This window comes from Protopterus annectens, chromosome 3.part1, assembly GCF_019279795.1.
Source record: "Protopterus annectens isolate FY-2018-M chromosome 3.part1, PAN1.0, whole genome shotgun sequence".
Classification (NCBI taxonomy): Eukaryota; Metazoa; Chordata; order Ceratodontiformes; family Protopteridae; genus Protopterus; species Protopterus annectens.
The window spans coordinates 1,104,049,836-1,104,068,051 of NC_056732.1; the positions used below are offsets into that span (position 1 = coordinate 1,104,049,836).

Genomic DNA, 18,216 nt, shown 5'->3' on the forward strand with positions numbered 1-18,216 from the left:
CAGGGCCATTAGCCTAGTACACACCTATGAACCTATATGTAAAGCCATTTTTCAGCATAACACATGATGATTTCATAAAGATCTCTCAAAAGGCCAGCATTCTATCTTGGCAACCCTTACATAATTTCAGACATGCTATGAAGCTTGGTTATAAAATACAGAAGGCAGAGAAGTTCTACAAATGACCTGACATCTGGATACAGTCTCTCCCTGTAGAACACTACAGCAGAATAGATAAAAGGTTGGGGGGGGGTGCATACATGCCTACTAGTTTAGAGACAGTTTTGCCTCTCCTATGAAGAATGCCTCTAAGACATGATCCCCAAACAAAACCATCACCCTAAAAAGATCAGACTCCTGAAGCAGCTCTTCAACAGATGAGACTGCTTAATCCAAGCAATCTTGCAAAGAAATCTGACAAGAGGAGCTGCAAGAAAACCAACTATAAGGCCATATGGATAAGCATCGCCAGTGATGATCATTCATTTAAATCAGGAAACGAAAACAGCCACCCCAGACAGGCATGGGAGTGGTGCATTAACAGATCTAGAGTCAAGACTTTCTTGTCTGTGGCTATTAACTCATGTGGAAGAGTGGATGAGTGGTGCAATTTTGAAAATTTATGCTGGGCTGAAGAAATATAATGAATGCACATTAGCATGTCTTTCCAAAATGGAAGAGCATTCTGGGAAGTGTAGTGGTGGGGTCTCAATCAGCGTACCTTTAGATTACAAACAGATAATTCTTCAATGCAAGTTACAAAGCGGAGAGATAACCCAGGGATCTGTATAAACCTGTTCCAAATAAACAGTGAGACACTTAAAAGTAGGTAAGGAACCATTAGCTACTTTAGGTTAAACTTCATAAGCTTGGGGCCATCCAAAAGGAAGGATCTTCAGGAAAGCTAGGGTGTGAAGAGTATTTTTTTAGTTTGCCTTCCAATTATTTACATTCTGCAATGGCAGTGGACAGATTTTAAGGAGAAGGAAGACAGACCTCTCATACTCTCCTACACTCATACACTCCTACTCATGAACAGTCAACTAACCTGATTTCAAGCTAGTATGCACATTAAATACAGCTGACATAAAAAATAACGAATTGCTTTAATAAAATTCAGGAGGAAGAAAGGCAACAAAAGGTGGGTGAAATACAGCAGTCTATTGCTGCTCTGGATAGCTGCAAGTAATTCACAAAATAAAAAACCTTTAGTGCAAGACTAACTGAACATACAGATGTAACCTCAACATGGTCTCTGAGAAGATGCACTTTAAAGGACTCAAAACACATGTTTAAAACATCATGGCATGATGTTTCCTACACTTTAACAGCACTCTGGGGTTATTTACAGGATTTTAAATATTTTTATATGTAATTTCAGACTCTGACCACCTGGCGGCTGGTATATTGACGTGGTTTGGATAAATCAGGTTGCCATCCAGTATCCCAGAAATCATTGTTTGGCTCAAAAATGTTACATCATGCAGGCCTCCATTTGCCTAAAGTTCCTGTCATTTCATAGATGTTGCATGCGTACAAAGTACTGAGTAAAATAGAACAGTGTAAGTAATATTCCCTACTACTGGATGACTACTTAAAACAGAAACAGTGCAAATGCCACAGAACACACTCAAAGTGCTGTTTACTGCTGCCTTTTTTTCTAATTTAGTTTAAATGGCACTAATTTGTGAGACGAATTCCAGTCCATTTACTTCTCCCCTCCCCCACAACACTTAGCTTCCCTAGCTGTCAAAGTCCTGAGGGTAATTTGACCTGGTAATTCCATTGATTGGCAGATCTCAGCAGGGTGCTTGACTCATGTAATTTAATCTTTGCTCTAGCATTTCCTTTGTTAGAGGGGACATTTTTTTGCTGCACTATAGCCATGGCCTTACTTGACTGCAATCACATCCAGTAAGGTCTTGCACCAATGAGCTAAAGAATAAAACATTTATACTATTAACCAGTTTAGATCTTTATTACTTTAAGTGTTAAGGTATCACTTCTTGCTTCCAGCTTGTTAAAAATGTGATGTAAATGTGCAAAGTGTGTTGGTATGCAGTGTTTGCCTTCATATGTGTTTACTCCACTGGTTGGTTTGCAAAAAAAAAAAAAAACCTTTTGCAGTGACTCTGGATTTGTCTTTGTGCATATAAACCACATTGCTATATTTTCCCCTTCCTTGTTCTTGTGTCCAGAAGTCACTTACAACAAAGTACATTTTTTATTGATTTTTTTTTTTAAATAAAGGACATCAAGGTTAACTTACCTTGAATCAGATAATGGATGCCACTGCAAAGAATCACTGTTGAAATATTTGTGCATGGACAAAATCCCTTACTAAATTTATTTGCCAGCCTCCAGTTCAATTGGTGCTATGGCTTTAATACACTGGTGTGTTTGCTCATGCCTTCCAAATATCTCCACCATTACATACCAGTTTTGCAGTGTAGTAACCACCCGACATGCCCATACACCTTTAGCCATCAATATGCAGCTACTCCTGTTCATGTGAGTATGTGAATTCATTTTCAGACTTAAGGTGTGGAAGCTGCACTGAATAATTATAGGTGCTTGTTCAGGTTTCACATGGTGCTTGCTTAGAGCTACTCTCATGTTAAGCCACTATGAATATGTTGCACTGCCACCTCTGATACCAGGGTAATGTTTTAATCTTTCTATTCCTGCACTGCACACTAGCAGTATCTGGTGCAAATACAACAGAGAAGTATGCAAGTGATACACCACCTAAGCATCATTTGCCGTGCAGAATGTACAAGTATGCATACCAAATTTCTGTGTTTCCAAACATCAGTGTTACTACACTACAACTGAATAAAATGAACAGCACTCAGGCTGGGGGAAGGACAAGGGAGCCATGACATCACAGAATGGGTGAGTCTTATTATTTTAGTTAGAATCAGATGACGGCTGTGGTGATGTCACTTTGGGGGAGGGAACTGATTAAAAAAAAAAAAAAAAGTACCTGCACTGCCTGGCCTCGATGTCAGTAATTGGGTGACTCCAGCAAGCTTTATTCAAATGTGAGAGAATCATTTTGTAAGTGAAACCATCACAGTATGAGAAGGTAGGCTTCTGTTACAGAAGTAAGGGGGATTATAAAAATTGTAAATGCTTTACTGTTGTTGCTTTACAGAGGACAATGTAAATAAGGAGGAAAAGGGCCGTGAAGTTGAGGAATACATTAAAGAAACCTGTTGTACTCCTTTAAGATAAGTCAGCAGACCTCACACTGATACTGAAGAAGTAACAGCAAAACTTGAGCAATCCCTGACTTTCAATGTTTCTGAAGACTTCAGCTACAATTGTCATTTTACGCTACATTGGCTTTGAAATGCTGTGTGCTGTGTAAAATCAGTACTAATGCTCATCTAACATAAGCTAGTGCAGCAGTAAACAGTGTTTGAAGAATTGACCCACAACAAAGTGGCCAGTTCTCTGTACTTACCATAAACTGGAGTTTTTCCAGGTAGAATTACCACCACCAACTGCAGACCAGCATAGGTATTCTTCAAATGCCGGAACATAGGTTCCACATTATCTGCCCCTTGTGCATACTTGCAAAAACATGGCTGTCCCTGAATAGGCATACCAGCATCTCTTGAAATCTTCCTTAGCTGCTCTGTGAAAGCCCTAAAGAAAAAGAAAAAGAAATACTCATGATGGAAGTTTATTTTGACACACTTTCCCCCCCTTACTGAAACTTTCCTAAGGATCACTAGCATGTTTTTAGTGTTACCAGGCATCTTTTGGAAATCACAAATTTAAAGCAATACTACTACTTTCACTGCAATAAACACATTAATTTCTTTTGGGGGGGGGGGGGACACACGCCTGCATGATTTTATTTATTTATTTATTTATTTTTTTTTTACAACTTGCAGTTTGTCTTTGTTTACATCACAATGAAATCCTAAAGGTGTCTAGACATCTAGCTCTAAAATCTCAAACACTGGCTTGTCTTGTGAAGAAAATAATCAAACTACTGAAACTGGGATGGGCGATCAAAAGATCAAACATGTTTTTGTAAAGAAAGGGAAAGCACTGATCTGTTGATATTTATGAAATCCAACATGAAGCTAATTTCTGCAAGTGTACTGTATCAACGTTTCAATCCAGTTTTGTTGCGAAACAAAAGGGACAGGATCCAACTAGATTACTGGAAGCTAATAAACAGCATGATACTTAACTTCTGGGTTGAATTTATTGTTATTAATGGGAAACTGCTAGCCAAATAATTAACTTGCAAATGTGCTGTTAAAGATAAAAAAAAGTTTATTTTCTTATTACAAAATTGGCTTAATACTGATTTTAAAGTAAAAAAAAAAGATATAGTGAAACTCAAACTCAGCACATGTACCAACAGCTCAAATGTGAATAATTGCACTAGTTCCTAACCCACATGCAAAGGTTAAAAAATGCCACCTACAAACAAAGCAGATATCTAACCCCCAGGTCTGCAATCCAAATGAACTGCAGAAGCAAAAGCATACCACAAGACATGGTAATCACTGTAGTTGCATCACACTCAATAAAATCTAGGACATCCTACTTGTTCAGCTATAAAAGTATATGCATACTATATACCTGTAAGGTAGTGAGCATTATGCTGCATCAATCACTGTAAAATGAACCTTAATGCTTTATATGCCATAAATATCGAAATAGAAACATGTTCATAATGGAATTTTCTAGCCTTTAGAATCTTTTAACCCTGTAAAACTCTACATATTTGCCCAGATAGTTCTCAACATGTGTCCAGTGAACTGCAAATTTTGATAACTACCTCTTACATACTTTAATTCCAATTCATGCACAAATCTTCTGAATTTTAGTCTTACATGCTGCAAATCACTGTCAAATTTACCATCAAATACCATGACTTGCAAATATTAGATTAATGCAATAACCACTCTCTTCACCGATACGTTTGTTACTTTTGATTATTTCAAGGGGAAAGTACAGTTGTGTAACCTCACATGTAGATGTTAGAGTGTATTTATTGTTGCATTCCTGACTTGTGGGATTTCCTGCTGTGGAAGCCCTTGGCTGGCCAGACTACCAGAGTAAAAATCGTCCTCCTAAGGTTGGTAGATGCCCTTCCCTGACATCAGTACATGTGGGTATAAAGGGAGACAGCTAACGCCATGACATCAGTTTTTACATTCCCCTTAGAAGGTAGGAGGCCCCAGGATGAACCACAAGCAAGGGACAAAGGTAGCTAAAGGGGCCTGCAGGGTAAACACTCAGGAGTCCTCTGGTTAGTGAAGAAAATAGACACAGACTTATTACCGTAGGCAAAAGGGGGAAGGAGGGAGGGAAAGAAGCCTGCAACAGTGACTACACTCATCATCATCATCTTCTTTCGGCTGTTCCCGTTAGGGGTCGCCACAGTGGATCACCTGTTTCCACTTCTTTCTGTCCTCTGCATCTTGCTCTGTCACACCAACCACCTGCATGTCCCCTCTCAATACATCCATAAACCTTAACTTAGGCCTTCCTCTTTTCCTGTTACCTGGTAGCTTCATCCTTAGCATCTTTTTCCCAAATATACTCCGCATCCCTTCTCAGCACATGTCCAAACCAACGTAATCTTGCCTCTCTGGCTTTGTCTCCAAACCTTCCAACCTGGGCTGACCCTCTAATATACTTATTCCTAATCCTGTCCACCCTCATCACACCCAGTGCAAATCTTAACATCTTTAACTCTGCCACATCCAGCTCAAACTCCTGCCTTTTTGTCAATGCCACTGTCTCCAACCCATATAACATAGCTGGTCTCACCAACCCTCTTATAGACCTTCCCTTTCACTCTTTACAGGTACTAGTCTGTCACAAATCACTCCTGACACTCTTCTCCACCCACTCCATCCTGACTGTACTCTCTTCTTCACCTCTCTTCCACACTCACCGTTACTCTGAACTATTGACCCCAAGTATTTAAACTCATCCACCTTCGCCACCTCTACTCCTTGCATCCTCACCATTCCTCTATCCTCCCGCTCATTCACACACATATATTCTGTCTTAGTCCTGCTGACCTTCATTCCTCTTCTCTCTAGAGCATATCTCCATCTCTCCAGGGTCTCCTCCATCTGTTCCCTACTCTCACTACAGATCACAATGTCATTTGCAAACATCATAGTCCATGGTGACTCCTTTCTGATCTCGTCTGTCAACCTGTCCATCACCATTGCAAATAGGAAAGGGCTCAGAGCTGATCCTTGATGTAACCCCACCTCCACCTTAAACGCATCCGTCACTCCCGCCGCAGACCTCACCGCTGTCACACTACCCTCGTACATATCCTGTATCACTTATATACTTCTCTGACACTCCTGACTTCCTCATACAATACCACAACTCCTCTCTAGGCACCCTGTCATATGCTTTCTCCAAGTCTACAAAAACACAGTGCAACTCCTTCTGACATTCTCTGTACTTCTCCATCAACACTCTCAGAGCAAACATCGCATCTGTAGTGCTCTTTCCCGGCATGAAACCATACTGCTGTTCACTAATCATCACATCCCTTCTTAACCTAGCTTCCACTACTCTTTCCCATAACTTCATGCTGTGACTGATCAATTTAATCCCTCTGTAGTTACTACAGCTCTGCACATCACGCTTATTCTTATAAAATCGGTACCAAAACACTTTTTCTCCATTCCTCAGGCATCCTCTCACTTTCCAAGATTTCATTAAACAATCTGGTTAAACTCCACTGCCATTTCACCTAAACACCTCCATGCTTCCACAGGTATGACATCTGGGCCAACAGCCTTTCCATTCTTCATTCTCTTCAAAGCTATCCTTACTTCCTCCTTGCTAATCCATTGTACTTCATGATTCACTATCCCTACATCATCCAACCTTCTCTCCCTCTCATTCTCTTCATTCATCAACCCCTCAAAGTACTCTTTCCATCTCAACACACTCTCCTCGCTTGTGAGTATGTTTCCCTCATTATCCTTTATCACCTTTACCTGCTGCACATCTTTCCTAGCGCAGTCCCTCTGTCTAGCCAATTGGTACAGGTCCTTTTCTCCCTCCTTAGTGTCCAACCTTTCATACAACTCTTCATATGCCTTATCCTTAGCCTTCGCCACCTCTCTCATTGCCATGCACCTCATCTCCTTATACTCCTGTCTACTTTCTTCATCTCTCTGACAATCCCACTTCTTCTTTGACAACCTCTTTGCCTGTATACTCTTCTGTACTTCCTCATTCCACCACCATGTCTCCTTGCCGTCCTTCCTCTGTCCTGATGTGATACCAAGCACCTTTCTAGCGGTCTCCCTTACTAGCTCTGCTGTAGTTACCCAACTATTTGGCAACTCTTCACTGCCACCCAGTGCCTGTCTTAACTCATCCCTGAACTCCACCTCACAATTACCCTTTTTCAATTTCCACCATTTGATCCTTGGTGCTGCCCTCACACTACTTCTCCTCTTCTTGATCACCAAAGTCATCCTACAAACCACCATCCTATGCTGCCTAACTACACTTTCTCCGGCCACCACTTTACAGTCTCCACTCTCCTTCAAACTGGCCCTCCTACATAAGATATAATCCACCTGTGTGCATCTTCCTCCACTCTTGTATGTCACCCTATGCTCCTCTCTCTTGTTAAAATACGTATTCACCACAGCCATATCCATCCTTTTCGCAAAATCCACAACCATCTGACCTTCTGCATTCCTTTGTTTAACACCATACCTACCCATCACGTCCTCATCCCCACTGGTCCCTTCACCAACATGCCCATTTAAATCTGCTCCAATCACCACTCTCTCACCCTTGGGTACAGTCATCACTACTTCATCCACTTCACCTCAAAAATTTTCTTTCTCATCCATTGCACACCCAACTTGTGGAGCATATGCACTAACAACATTAATCATTACACCATCAATTTCCAGCTTCATAAGCATCACTCTATCAGACACCCTTTTCACCTCCAAAACACTCTTCGCATACTGTTCCTTCAGAATAACTCCTACGCCATTTCTCCTCCCATCCACACCATGATAAAACAATTTGAACCCACCTCTGATACACCTAGCCTTACTCCCCTTCCATCTGGTCTCTTGCACACACAATATACCAACCTTCCTTCTGTCCATCATATCAGCTAGCTCTCTCCCTATATCAGTCATACTGCCAACATTCAAAGTTCCGACCCTCAGTACCACAATCCTAGCCTTTCTCCTCTCTTCCTGCCTTTGGCCATGCCTTCCGCCTCTTCTCCTCCTTCGGCCAACCGTAGCCCAATTTCCGCCAGCACCCTGTTGGCTAACAGTACTGGTGGTGGTCGTTGTTAACCCGGGCCTCGACCGATCCGGTATGGAAATATTAACTGGTGACTGCATGAAAAGATTTGGTGAAGTTTTACGCCAGATGACCTTCCTGATGCAACCCTCTCCATTTATCCGGGCTTGGGACCGACAAAGAAATGCACTGGCTTGTGCATCCCAAGTGGCTGGGTTGCAACAGTGACTACACTAACATCTACATTTATGGTAAGTGTACACAACTGTACTATGTTCTTTGTGTTTCACTGTTTCAGTTCCGACTTGTGGGATGATTCCCAAAGCTAAGATGAGGGTGAAAGATAAACTATGGAGAAAACAGGGCGTCCTACAAAACAGCAATGTCAAAACCTGTTCTACACTTGGAGAAGGCTGATAAGTGGTAGTGTTTGATAAAGGTATGCACAGATGATCAGGTAGCAGCTTCCAATAGGTCTTTGGGTAGGTACTCCTTTTGGGAAGGCAGCAGAAGTAGATGTAACCCTATCAGAGTGGGTCCTTTTAGTTTCTGGAGCCCTTTTGCCATGATGGCTGTAACAAAAGGAAATACAGTAGTAGAGCCACTTGGAGATGGCCTGTTTGAAGACTGGCTTCCCTTCGGAACCAATGACAAATGACACAGAGTTGGTCTGATTTGCTGAAAGATTTAGTTCTGTCAAGATAGTAACAAGACTGTTTGTGCACATTCAAGTAGTGAAGGATTCTTTCTCCCCGGTTCTAAGGCTTGGGGATGAAAGTGGTTAAGTGTATAGCTTGATTCAAGGATGTGTCCACGGCAACCTTGGGCATGAAGGATGAATGAATTCTGAGTGATACTCTGTCAAGGCAGAATATGTGAAATGGTTCCACTGTCATGAGAGCTTACAGCTAAGAGACACTCCTAGCTGAAATGATAGCCAGCAAAAGGGGCAGTCTTCCAGCTTAAAATTTCAAGCAGAAGCTGCTGGCTAAACTGTGGTAGCGTCAATTTTTCTAGAACAAAACTGAGGTCCCATGAAGTGTGGGCTGTCTCCTGGGAGGTCTGATGGGAACCACTCCCCTAACAAATTGTTTTATCAGGGGTGGGAAAAGACAGGAGGAAGAGTAGGGATGTGGGCTGAAATGGTACAGGCATGGATTTTGATGGAAGAAAAGGATAGGCCTCTGTCCACCAGGGTAGCCAGGAAATATAAAATGGCAGAGGTATTGGCTGAGCTAGGACTGAGGCCTTGCTACTGACACCAAATGGAGAATCTTTTTCCACTTAGCTGAGTATCAATTCCTAGTACTATGCCTTCTAGCCTCTTTGAGAATGTTTTGAGCTTGTCTGCTTAGGGTGTGCTCCGAGTAGTACTCTGTCAAATTATCTAAGCTGAGAGTTTGAGTCACTGTAGTTTGGGATGCACAAATCTCCCCTTGTCTTGAGTTAGGTCGACTATCTGAGGTAACTGCCACTGTTTTTCATTGGTTAAACTTAGCAGCAGAGGATAACAGTGCTGTCTGGGCCAGTCTAGGGCTATCAGGATGAACCTTGGGCCTTCTTTGATTTTTGGAAGACCCATGGAAGCAGAGGCAGTGGGAGGAAACACAGAGGAACAGGTGACTCCAAAGGAAGGAGAAAGCATCTGCCTTCCAGGCTGTGGGACAGTTGCTCCTGGAACAGAATCTTTTTAGTTGAGCATTGTCTTTGGTGGCAAAGAGGTCTATCCATGGGGATCCCCATTTCTGGACTATGCTGATAAATGTTTCCCGATGCAGATGCCACTCAAGGGGATCCATCAAGTTCCGGCTGAGAATATCTGCTAGAGAGTATTTTGAGTTCCTGTGAGGTACTGTGCCATGAGGCACATCCCCAGAGAGTGAGCTATCTCCCAGACCTGTATCGGAAGTTGACAAAAAGGGTAAGATTTGGTGCCCCCTTGTTTATGTAACACATGACTGTGCTATTGTCTGGTTTGACAAGCCAGATCCCTGGTTCCCACTGATCTTTGAAAGCCACTACGCCCTTTTGCAAAGCCATCAGTTCTTTCCAATTTATGTGCTTGTGTCTGAACTGATCTTCTTATCTGCCTTGAGATTGAAAGCATTGGAAATGAGCCCCCAAGCAGTTTGTGAAACATCTGTGGTTTAAGGTTGACCCCGAGGCATGAACCTGAAGGGGAGACCCAGGATCTGGGCACATGCCAGTGTCCACCATGCAAATTCCTCCTTGAGGCAAGGTATCAGCTTAATTTCAGTCTCCAAGGACTACGAGTGCTGGCACCACAGATTCTTGAGGTACCACTGGAGCTTCCACGTGTGTAGCCTGGCCAGACGGATCATGAGGATACAAGATACCATGTATTCTAATGCTCTGAGGAATAATAAGCAAACCATGTTACATCTTGTAACTGATTTTAGAAGCTCCAATGTAAAAATCTTATTGCTCTAGACCCATAATAATATAGTTCTGCAAAATGGATATCATATCTACTTAATTTAATACATTTTTTTCGAGAAAGACAATGAAGCCGCAGATAGCGGCCATGCAGCTCATTCAGCACACACAGATCGGGCCAAGGTCTTTGGCACTATTTCCTATGCTGGATTTGTATATATGCTTAAAGGCCTAAATGTAGAAGGTTATGCTGGAAAGCATACTGGCTGAAAACTAAACCCACACAGTTAAAGAAGCAGGTCACATCAGAGAGCAAAAAAAGGTGACTAGTGGCACTCATCTGAGCTCAGTACTGGGACCTCTTCTGTTCAGCATCTACTTCTTGGATCTCCAAACAGCTAACCTAAACATACGCTTACAAACTTGCAGAGGACTGCAAAAGTACAGTTTTGTACCTACCATAAATGTAGATGTCCGATAGATATGCAACTGCAGTCATAACACATGGGTTGTCCTGCCTCAGGCAGCCCTCGGTCGGCCGGATTCCAAAGTCTGGGTCCGACGTCGGCTGATGTCGCATTTCTCTCTGACGTCAGAGCGGCTGGAGTACATAAGCATCAGCCGACGCCATTTTCTTCAGTGTTTCTTGCCCCAGATGCCAGGTGCACTCCAAGGAAGGCTGTAATCAAATTGGAAGACAAAAACAGGATTCCAGACAAATAAATGAGCAATAAACAGATACACCATAACAGATATCCCCAGCTAAGAGAAAAAGGGATAGGAGTGGACCCTAGGCATAGAGGGGTATGGAGGGAGGGAAAATCCGACTGCAGTTGCATATCTATCGGACATCTACATTTATGGTAGGTACAAAACTGTACTATGTCCTTCAAGAATGCAACTGCAGTCATAACATATGGGTAGAATACCATAGCTTAGCTGGGGAGGAGGAATGCTCTAGGAAAAAGATGGTGTGGCAATCAAACCCTGCAGGACTGCCGAAGCAAAGCCTGCTCTGGATCTGGAGTATAGAGGGAGATTGTAGTGCTTGGAGAATGTATGCACGGAGCTCCATGTAGCAGCTTCTAGAATGTCCTTAGTAGGCACCCCTCTTAAGAATGCTGTAGAGGTGGCTGTAGCTCTGGTGGAATGTGGTCTGACATTGGCTGGAACAGTCTTTCCATGAAAGGAATAACAGAATCTGATGCAATGTCCAATCCATTTTGAAATGGTCTGTTTTGAGATTGCTTTTCCTTGGACTGCAGGGGCGTAAGCTACAAAAAGTTGTTCAGACTTCCTAGTGGTCTTGGTTCTGTCCAGGTAGTATCGAAGTTGTCTGTGAATGTCCAAGGTATGTAACAGTCTTTCCCCTTATTCTCAGGATTGGGGAAGAAAGCAGGCAGATGAATTGTTTGATTTAAAGAAACCCTAGATACCACCTTTGGCATAAAGGTAGGGTTGGTCCTTAATGAAACCCTGTCTCTGTGGAAAATTATGAACGGTGGTATTGCCATTAGGGCCTGTAGTTCCAAAACCCTTCTTGCTGAGGTAATTGTCAACAGGAAAGCTGTCTTCCATGAGAGACATTGCAAGTCAACTGAAGCTTCTGGCTCAAATGGAGGTAGAGTCAGTTTCTCTAGTACAAAATTGGGGTCCCAGGCTGGCACTGGAGCCTTTCTTGGTGGCTTAATGTTCTTGATTCCCCTGAGGAATTGCCTTAGCAAAGGATGTGAAAAGACAGGCGGATCAGTGTTATATCTAGCTGAAATAGCTGATGCATGTATCTTTATGGAAGAATATGAGAGTCCATTCTTTAGCATATCTGCCAAATATTCCAGGATGAGTGGGATGTTCAATAATGATGCATCATGTCCCTTGCTGGTATTCCAAATGCTGAATCTCTTCCATTTTGCTAAGTAAACCTTTCTGGTGGATGGTCTTCGAGGCTCTGTTAATATCCGCTGAACTTCCTTGGAGAGAGATAGGTTGAGGTTATTCATGGGATCTCCCAGGCTGTTAGCTGCAGTGTCTGAAGGTTTGGATGCACTGTTTTGAAGTTGTGTTGAGTCAAAAGTAGAGGCCATTGGGGAAGGGCCCACTTCTTATGCTCTGTAGTAGTGGATACCAGTGTTGTCTTGGCCAGTCTGGAGCTATTAGGATCCCCTTGGGTCTCTCTGCTTTGATCTTTAGTAATACTGAGGTCATCAGTGGCAGAGGTGGGAATGCATAGATTTTTAGGAAATTCCAGTTGAATGAGAGAGCATCTATTTTCCAAGCTTGTGGATGGTATGTCCTTGAGCAGAATTTTTGTAGATGATGGTTGAGGTGAGAGGCAAATAGGTCTACTTCTGGCCTGCCCCATGTCGAAGTGAGCTGTGTGAAGATCTTTGGATGTAACCTCCACTCGTGTGGATCTGTGAAATTCCTGCTTAGGCTGTCCGCCAGCACATTGTCCTTGCCTGGAACAAACTGGGATTGTAACTGAATGTTTAGGCTCAGTGATTTTTCCCAAAGATGCATTGTCAGTCTGCAAAGGGGGTAAGAATGGGTGCCCCCTTGCTTGTTTATATACCACATCACAGTGGTGTTGTCTGTCCGTATCAGTAAATGGCCTTGCTGAAGTTGGTGTTGAAAGGCCTCGATGGCATGCATTACTGCCAGCATTTCCTTTTGGTTTATATGCAGATGTGCTTCGTTTTGAGACTATTGTCCTTGTATACACCTGCCTTCCATGTGCGCCCCCCATCCAAGGTCTGAGGCGTCTGTGGTCATGGTCTGTGTTATCTGTGTTTTTTTGAATGACATACCTGTGTTTGCCTGGCTTACCGAGGCCCACCATAGGAATTCCTTTTGTAGGCATGGAATGAGCGGTATGGTTGTCTCTAAGTTGTTGCTGTGCTGAGACCATAGGCTTTTTAGGTACCATTGAAGCTTTCTCATGTGTAGCCTTGCTAATGGAACCAGGAGAATGCAGGATGCCATGTAACCCAGGGCCTGTAGGAATCTCCTTGCAGTCATCTGGGTAAGTTTTACCAAACCTTTGAAATAATGAGTTAACTTCTCTTGCTTGTCTTCTGTTAGGTAAGCCATTTGAGAGGCTGTGTCTAATTTGGCTCCTAAGAAGATTATTTGCTGGGATGGCTGAAGTCTTGACTTTTGGAAGTTGACTGTGTATCCCAGAGCTTGAAGTAATCGTATGACATAGTCCAAGTTTGTTGTCAACATCAATTTGTCGTCCGCTTGTATGAGGCAGTCGTCCAGGTACGGGTAAATTTGGATCCCCTGGAGCCTGCAATGAGCAATTACTGAAGCCAGGCATTTTGTGAATACTCTGGGCAGTAGATAAGCCAAATGGCAATGCTGAGAATTGATAATGCTCTGGCCCTGCAAGAAATCTGAGGTATCTTCTGCAGCTGTGTCTGATAGGGACATGCAGGTATGCCTCCTTGAGGTCCAGAGTAATCAGCCAAGACCCTTTGCCCAGCATGGGAAGGAGTTGCTGTAGAGTCAGCATTTTGAACTTTGGTACTATGAGAAAGGTGTTTAATGCGGACAAATCCAGTATTGGTCTCCATTGAAATTCTTTTCTTGGAACAAGGAACAGTCTTGAGTAAAACCCCTGGCCTTGTTCTTGTTGTGGAACTCTTTCTATTGCTTTCATCCGAGCCAGCAGAGAGATTTGCTTGATAGCCTCTGCCCTCTGGTTTTGTGGTAGGTTTGGCATGCCTTGTTTTCTTGGTAAGGTATGAAAATGGAACCTGTAACCTCGGTCTATAATGTCCAAAATCCATTTGTTCTTTGTCAATCTGTGCCAATTGTCTGCAAACAGAGATAATTTTCCGCCCAAGGTAGCTTCTATTTGTTCCTTGGTAGGCAGATGTAGAGAAAAGTCATTGAGATTGTGGCTGTGGGGCAGGTGAAACCCCTGTGTCACTTCTTTGGTTTGCTGGCTGCCATTGTTGTCCCCTGTAAGGACCTCTGTATTGCCCTCTTCCTCGGCCACGTCTGTTTTTACCCCTTTGAAATTTTTCTGGATTAGGAAAGGACCAGTTTTTTTGAAGGCCAATTCCTACTGAATCTGGGGGGTTGAACCTGGAGGAAATCTTTCACCGTCTGAACTGATTTTGCTTTTTCCTCGATGGACTTTAACACATCCTTAGCATTAGCACCAAAAAGCTTGTTCTTTTCCAAAGGTGCATCCAGAAGTTTTGCCTTTACATGATCTGGTAGAGGTTGATCTTTTAACCAAGCATGTCTACGAATGACTGCCCCTGTCACAGCTGCCCTACATGAAGCTTCCAGTGCATCATATCCACACTGCAGGAAGTGATTGCTTACTTGCTGAGAGTTATGTACAGCTTCCTGCAAAGACTTCCTATCTAAAGGATCAGGAGAGGCCAATGTTTTCTGTAAATCTTCTAACAGGAAATCCTGATATTGTAACATATGAAAAAGGCAATTCAAAGCTCTTATAGATAAAGTAGTTGAGGTGTAGACCTTTTTCCCCCATCTCTCTAATGACCTAGCTTCCCTGTTGGAGGGCAAAGGATTTTTAGAGGTGGAAGCTGAAACACCTTTAGGTCCCTGAGAAATAGTTTCCAAATCAGCAGTATGGGCCTTGAATAAATGGGAATGTGTTTCTGGGACCCTGTAATACCTGTCTGGCTTGGCTGGAGCAGGAGGAAGAGAATCAGGGGTAACACTAGAGTCAGAATATAAATCATCCAAAACATCAAGCACAGGAGGAATAGCTAAGGGCCTGTGCTGGGGCTTTTTAAGGAAAGTTCGAAGGCGCTTTCTGGAATCAGAATATTCCTGGCCTTGCCACTTGAAATGTTCCCTCATGGTATGCAGAACTTCCCCAAAAGAAATATCCTCAGGAGGGGAGGCCGAGGGGATGGAATCCTCTGCATCCGAGTCCTCATAGGTCTGGAAGAGCTCTTCCTGGCCATCGGAGTGGACAGAGTCCTCAGAATCTTCATCTGAAGGAATAGGGTCAGAGGGTTCAACCCGGGGCCTTTTATCAGAAGGAGGCTAGGATCCTCTCTCAGGATGGGCCTGTGAACCTCTAATCATAGAAATTAAGTCAGCAGCCACAGTCATGATTTGAGTCTCTGGAGTAGGCTGAGGTAAGGTTTTAGCAGTAAGATGCTTGGTCTTGCTGGCTGCCTTAGCCCTAGTGTAGGCCTTAATAGACATGGCCATAGGAGGCCTGGCAGCTCCACGTGCAGGAGTGACCTTATCTACAGCAATGGTCTCGGGCATTTCCTCGGTTTCGGTATCCGGAGGAAAATCAATAACTGGCGGAGTGATATCCTGAATCGGAGTCGTCGGTAATGTGGTGTCTTCGGTTTGGAGTGGTGGAATAACCGTCTCAGGGGGAACCGGAGCAATCACGGTAGGTTTTGGCGTGGAGTCGGTGGTAGATGCGGGCCGAGGATGTCGGTCCCGGTCTTTTCGTTTCTTGGGAGTTTGCGGTCGGAAGTTCCAACGGCATTGTATAAGCAAATTTTTCGCCGAAAAAATCTTCAGTGAACTTTGCCCGGCGCCTGAGAGTGCGCTTGTTGAAGCGAGCACAGGCTACACAGGCCGAGACGTCATGGTCTGGGCCAAGGCAAGGAAGACAGTAAGAGTGGAAATCCTTATGAGGTATTTGTTTACCACAAGAAAGACAATTGTTAACTTTTTCAGTAATTTCTGACATCGGCTGAGGCAAGAAAAGGTCCCCAACGGGGTACTTAGCTTTTTTGATAACTTCGGAATCGAAGAATACAGGAGCTGACCGACCGGCACTTGCGAACTGCTTCTGGCACCGCGCGGCAAGAAAGACTTAAGAAAATGGCGTCGGCTGATGCTTATGTACTCCAGCCACTCTGACGTCAGAGAGAAATGCGACATCAGCCGACGTCGGACCCAGACTTTGGAATCCGGCCGACCGAGGGCTGCCTGAGGCAGGACAACCCATATGTTATGACTGCAGTTGCATTCTTGAAGGACGTCTGAGTGCGGTCATTCATTATCCATCTGACATCATGTTACTACAACAAGGTCAAACCACACATCAATGGTGTTAGAAACAAACAAATAAGTGTACACTGTCTCCATTGGTAAACAAATGAAGAGCACTGTGCAGTAAAGACAGCATCGCATTGCAGACTATTATAGCCACCACAGCTCTCAGCACCTCTGTACACAACTTTCTATCCTTTGACCACCATGAAGCAATAGGAGTCAGGAAATCCTTCTTTCTAGCCCAATTAAACTAAATATACCTCATATCCAGGTCAAAAGAAGTTACTTCTCCATACTAAGCCATGATTAGACAGATTATAGAATATAATGTCTTTCTAAAATGTTCAAACACATCACTTACCTATTAATAATGCCACAGATTGCTTACTTAAAGGATAACGGGAGTAAAGCCTCTCAGCTCCCATGAGAAGCTCGAAACTCTGTCTATATACTCTTGTTCTCTCTCTCACATACATGGTGATCTACATCTAGCATTCCGTGATGTTATGAACCTAACACTGGATCTCCTACAAAATGTCCAACAAAAACTTGAACTAAATTATTTAGAAATTTAGTGCAGAGGGCTGACTACCCTCATCCCTCATTTGCCTACTGTGTGGCCTTCAGCAAGTCACTTAACCAAACACTGTCCCAGGACACACCTGGAAAGGGACTGTGCTCTCATTGGCTCGAAAAGGTTAATAAGTGAGCATTACTTAATAATTACATGAATATCATTCAACAAATAAAACATACTAGAGAGACCACCTCCCCAACCTCTGGAATAATCGGATGCATATAAAAGAGTGATAACCTCACTTTTTTAACACAAACCTTGACAGTTGCAGGGGTATCTGTAAATTCATCCTTGGCCTTAATTGTTTACCCTCCTGGTGGAAGGAGGTGCCTTGTGAGGGTGGGTATTGACAAAGGGATTACGGCCCATGAACTGAATGCCTTGCAAACTCAGTGAATTTGCAAATCTAATAATAATTTGCACTTCACTACTCCTAGTTGTGACTCATGTATCCAGTCAAATGCGTATTGCCAGCTTTGAAAATCCAGCCTTAAACACAAATTACTTCTTCCCTAAATGAAAAATAAGACTGAATTTCTTTATTTAGTTATGACCTTTTTTCCAAACCATTATTTTTTTGTATTTCCAAGTGAAAATACTAGAACACTTCTGAAATTATTTTACTTTTTCTTCTGTCACTTGTAAATGCAAATTTTACTTATATCAATTTACATTTGTTTACCGGAAAGTTCTGACTGAACACAGGTCCTTTTTCAGTGGAGGCCCATGGAGAAAAGCTCCACATAAAGCAATACAAGCAATAGACATTGTAAACATGAGCAACAGAGTTAAATGAAGAACTGATATACATACAACAACAATCAATACATGCAATAGCAACACTGTACACATACAAAATCATAAAATGATCAAGGTAACCTAATATGCAGGTAGGTAATAAGTAACAATAATGATAAGTATCTCCAGACCGTAATAAG

General features: G+C 42.9%; 1 protein-coding gene across 2 annotated transcripts in view; it reads right to left on the reverse strand.

The window, feature by feature from the left end:
• Window positions 1–18,216, reverse strand: part of AGO2 (argonaute RISC catalytic component 2) — a 2,267,075-nt gene that overhangs the window by 1,044,741 nt on the left and 1,204,118 nt on the right. For both annotated transcript variants that reach the window (XM_044067244.1, XM_044067245.1), the window contains exon 12: window positions 3,470–3,654. In XM_044067244.1, the coding sequence (XP_043923179.1) occupies window positions 3,470–3,654 (185 nt within the window). The remainder of the gene's footprint in view (window positions 1–3,469; window positions 3,655–18,216) is intronic.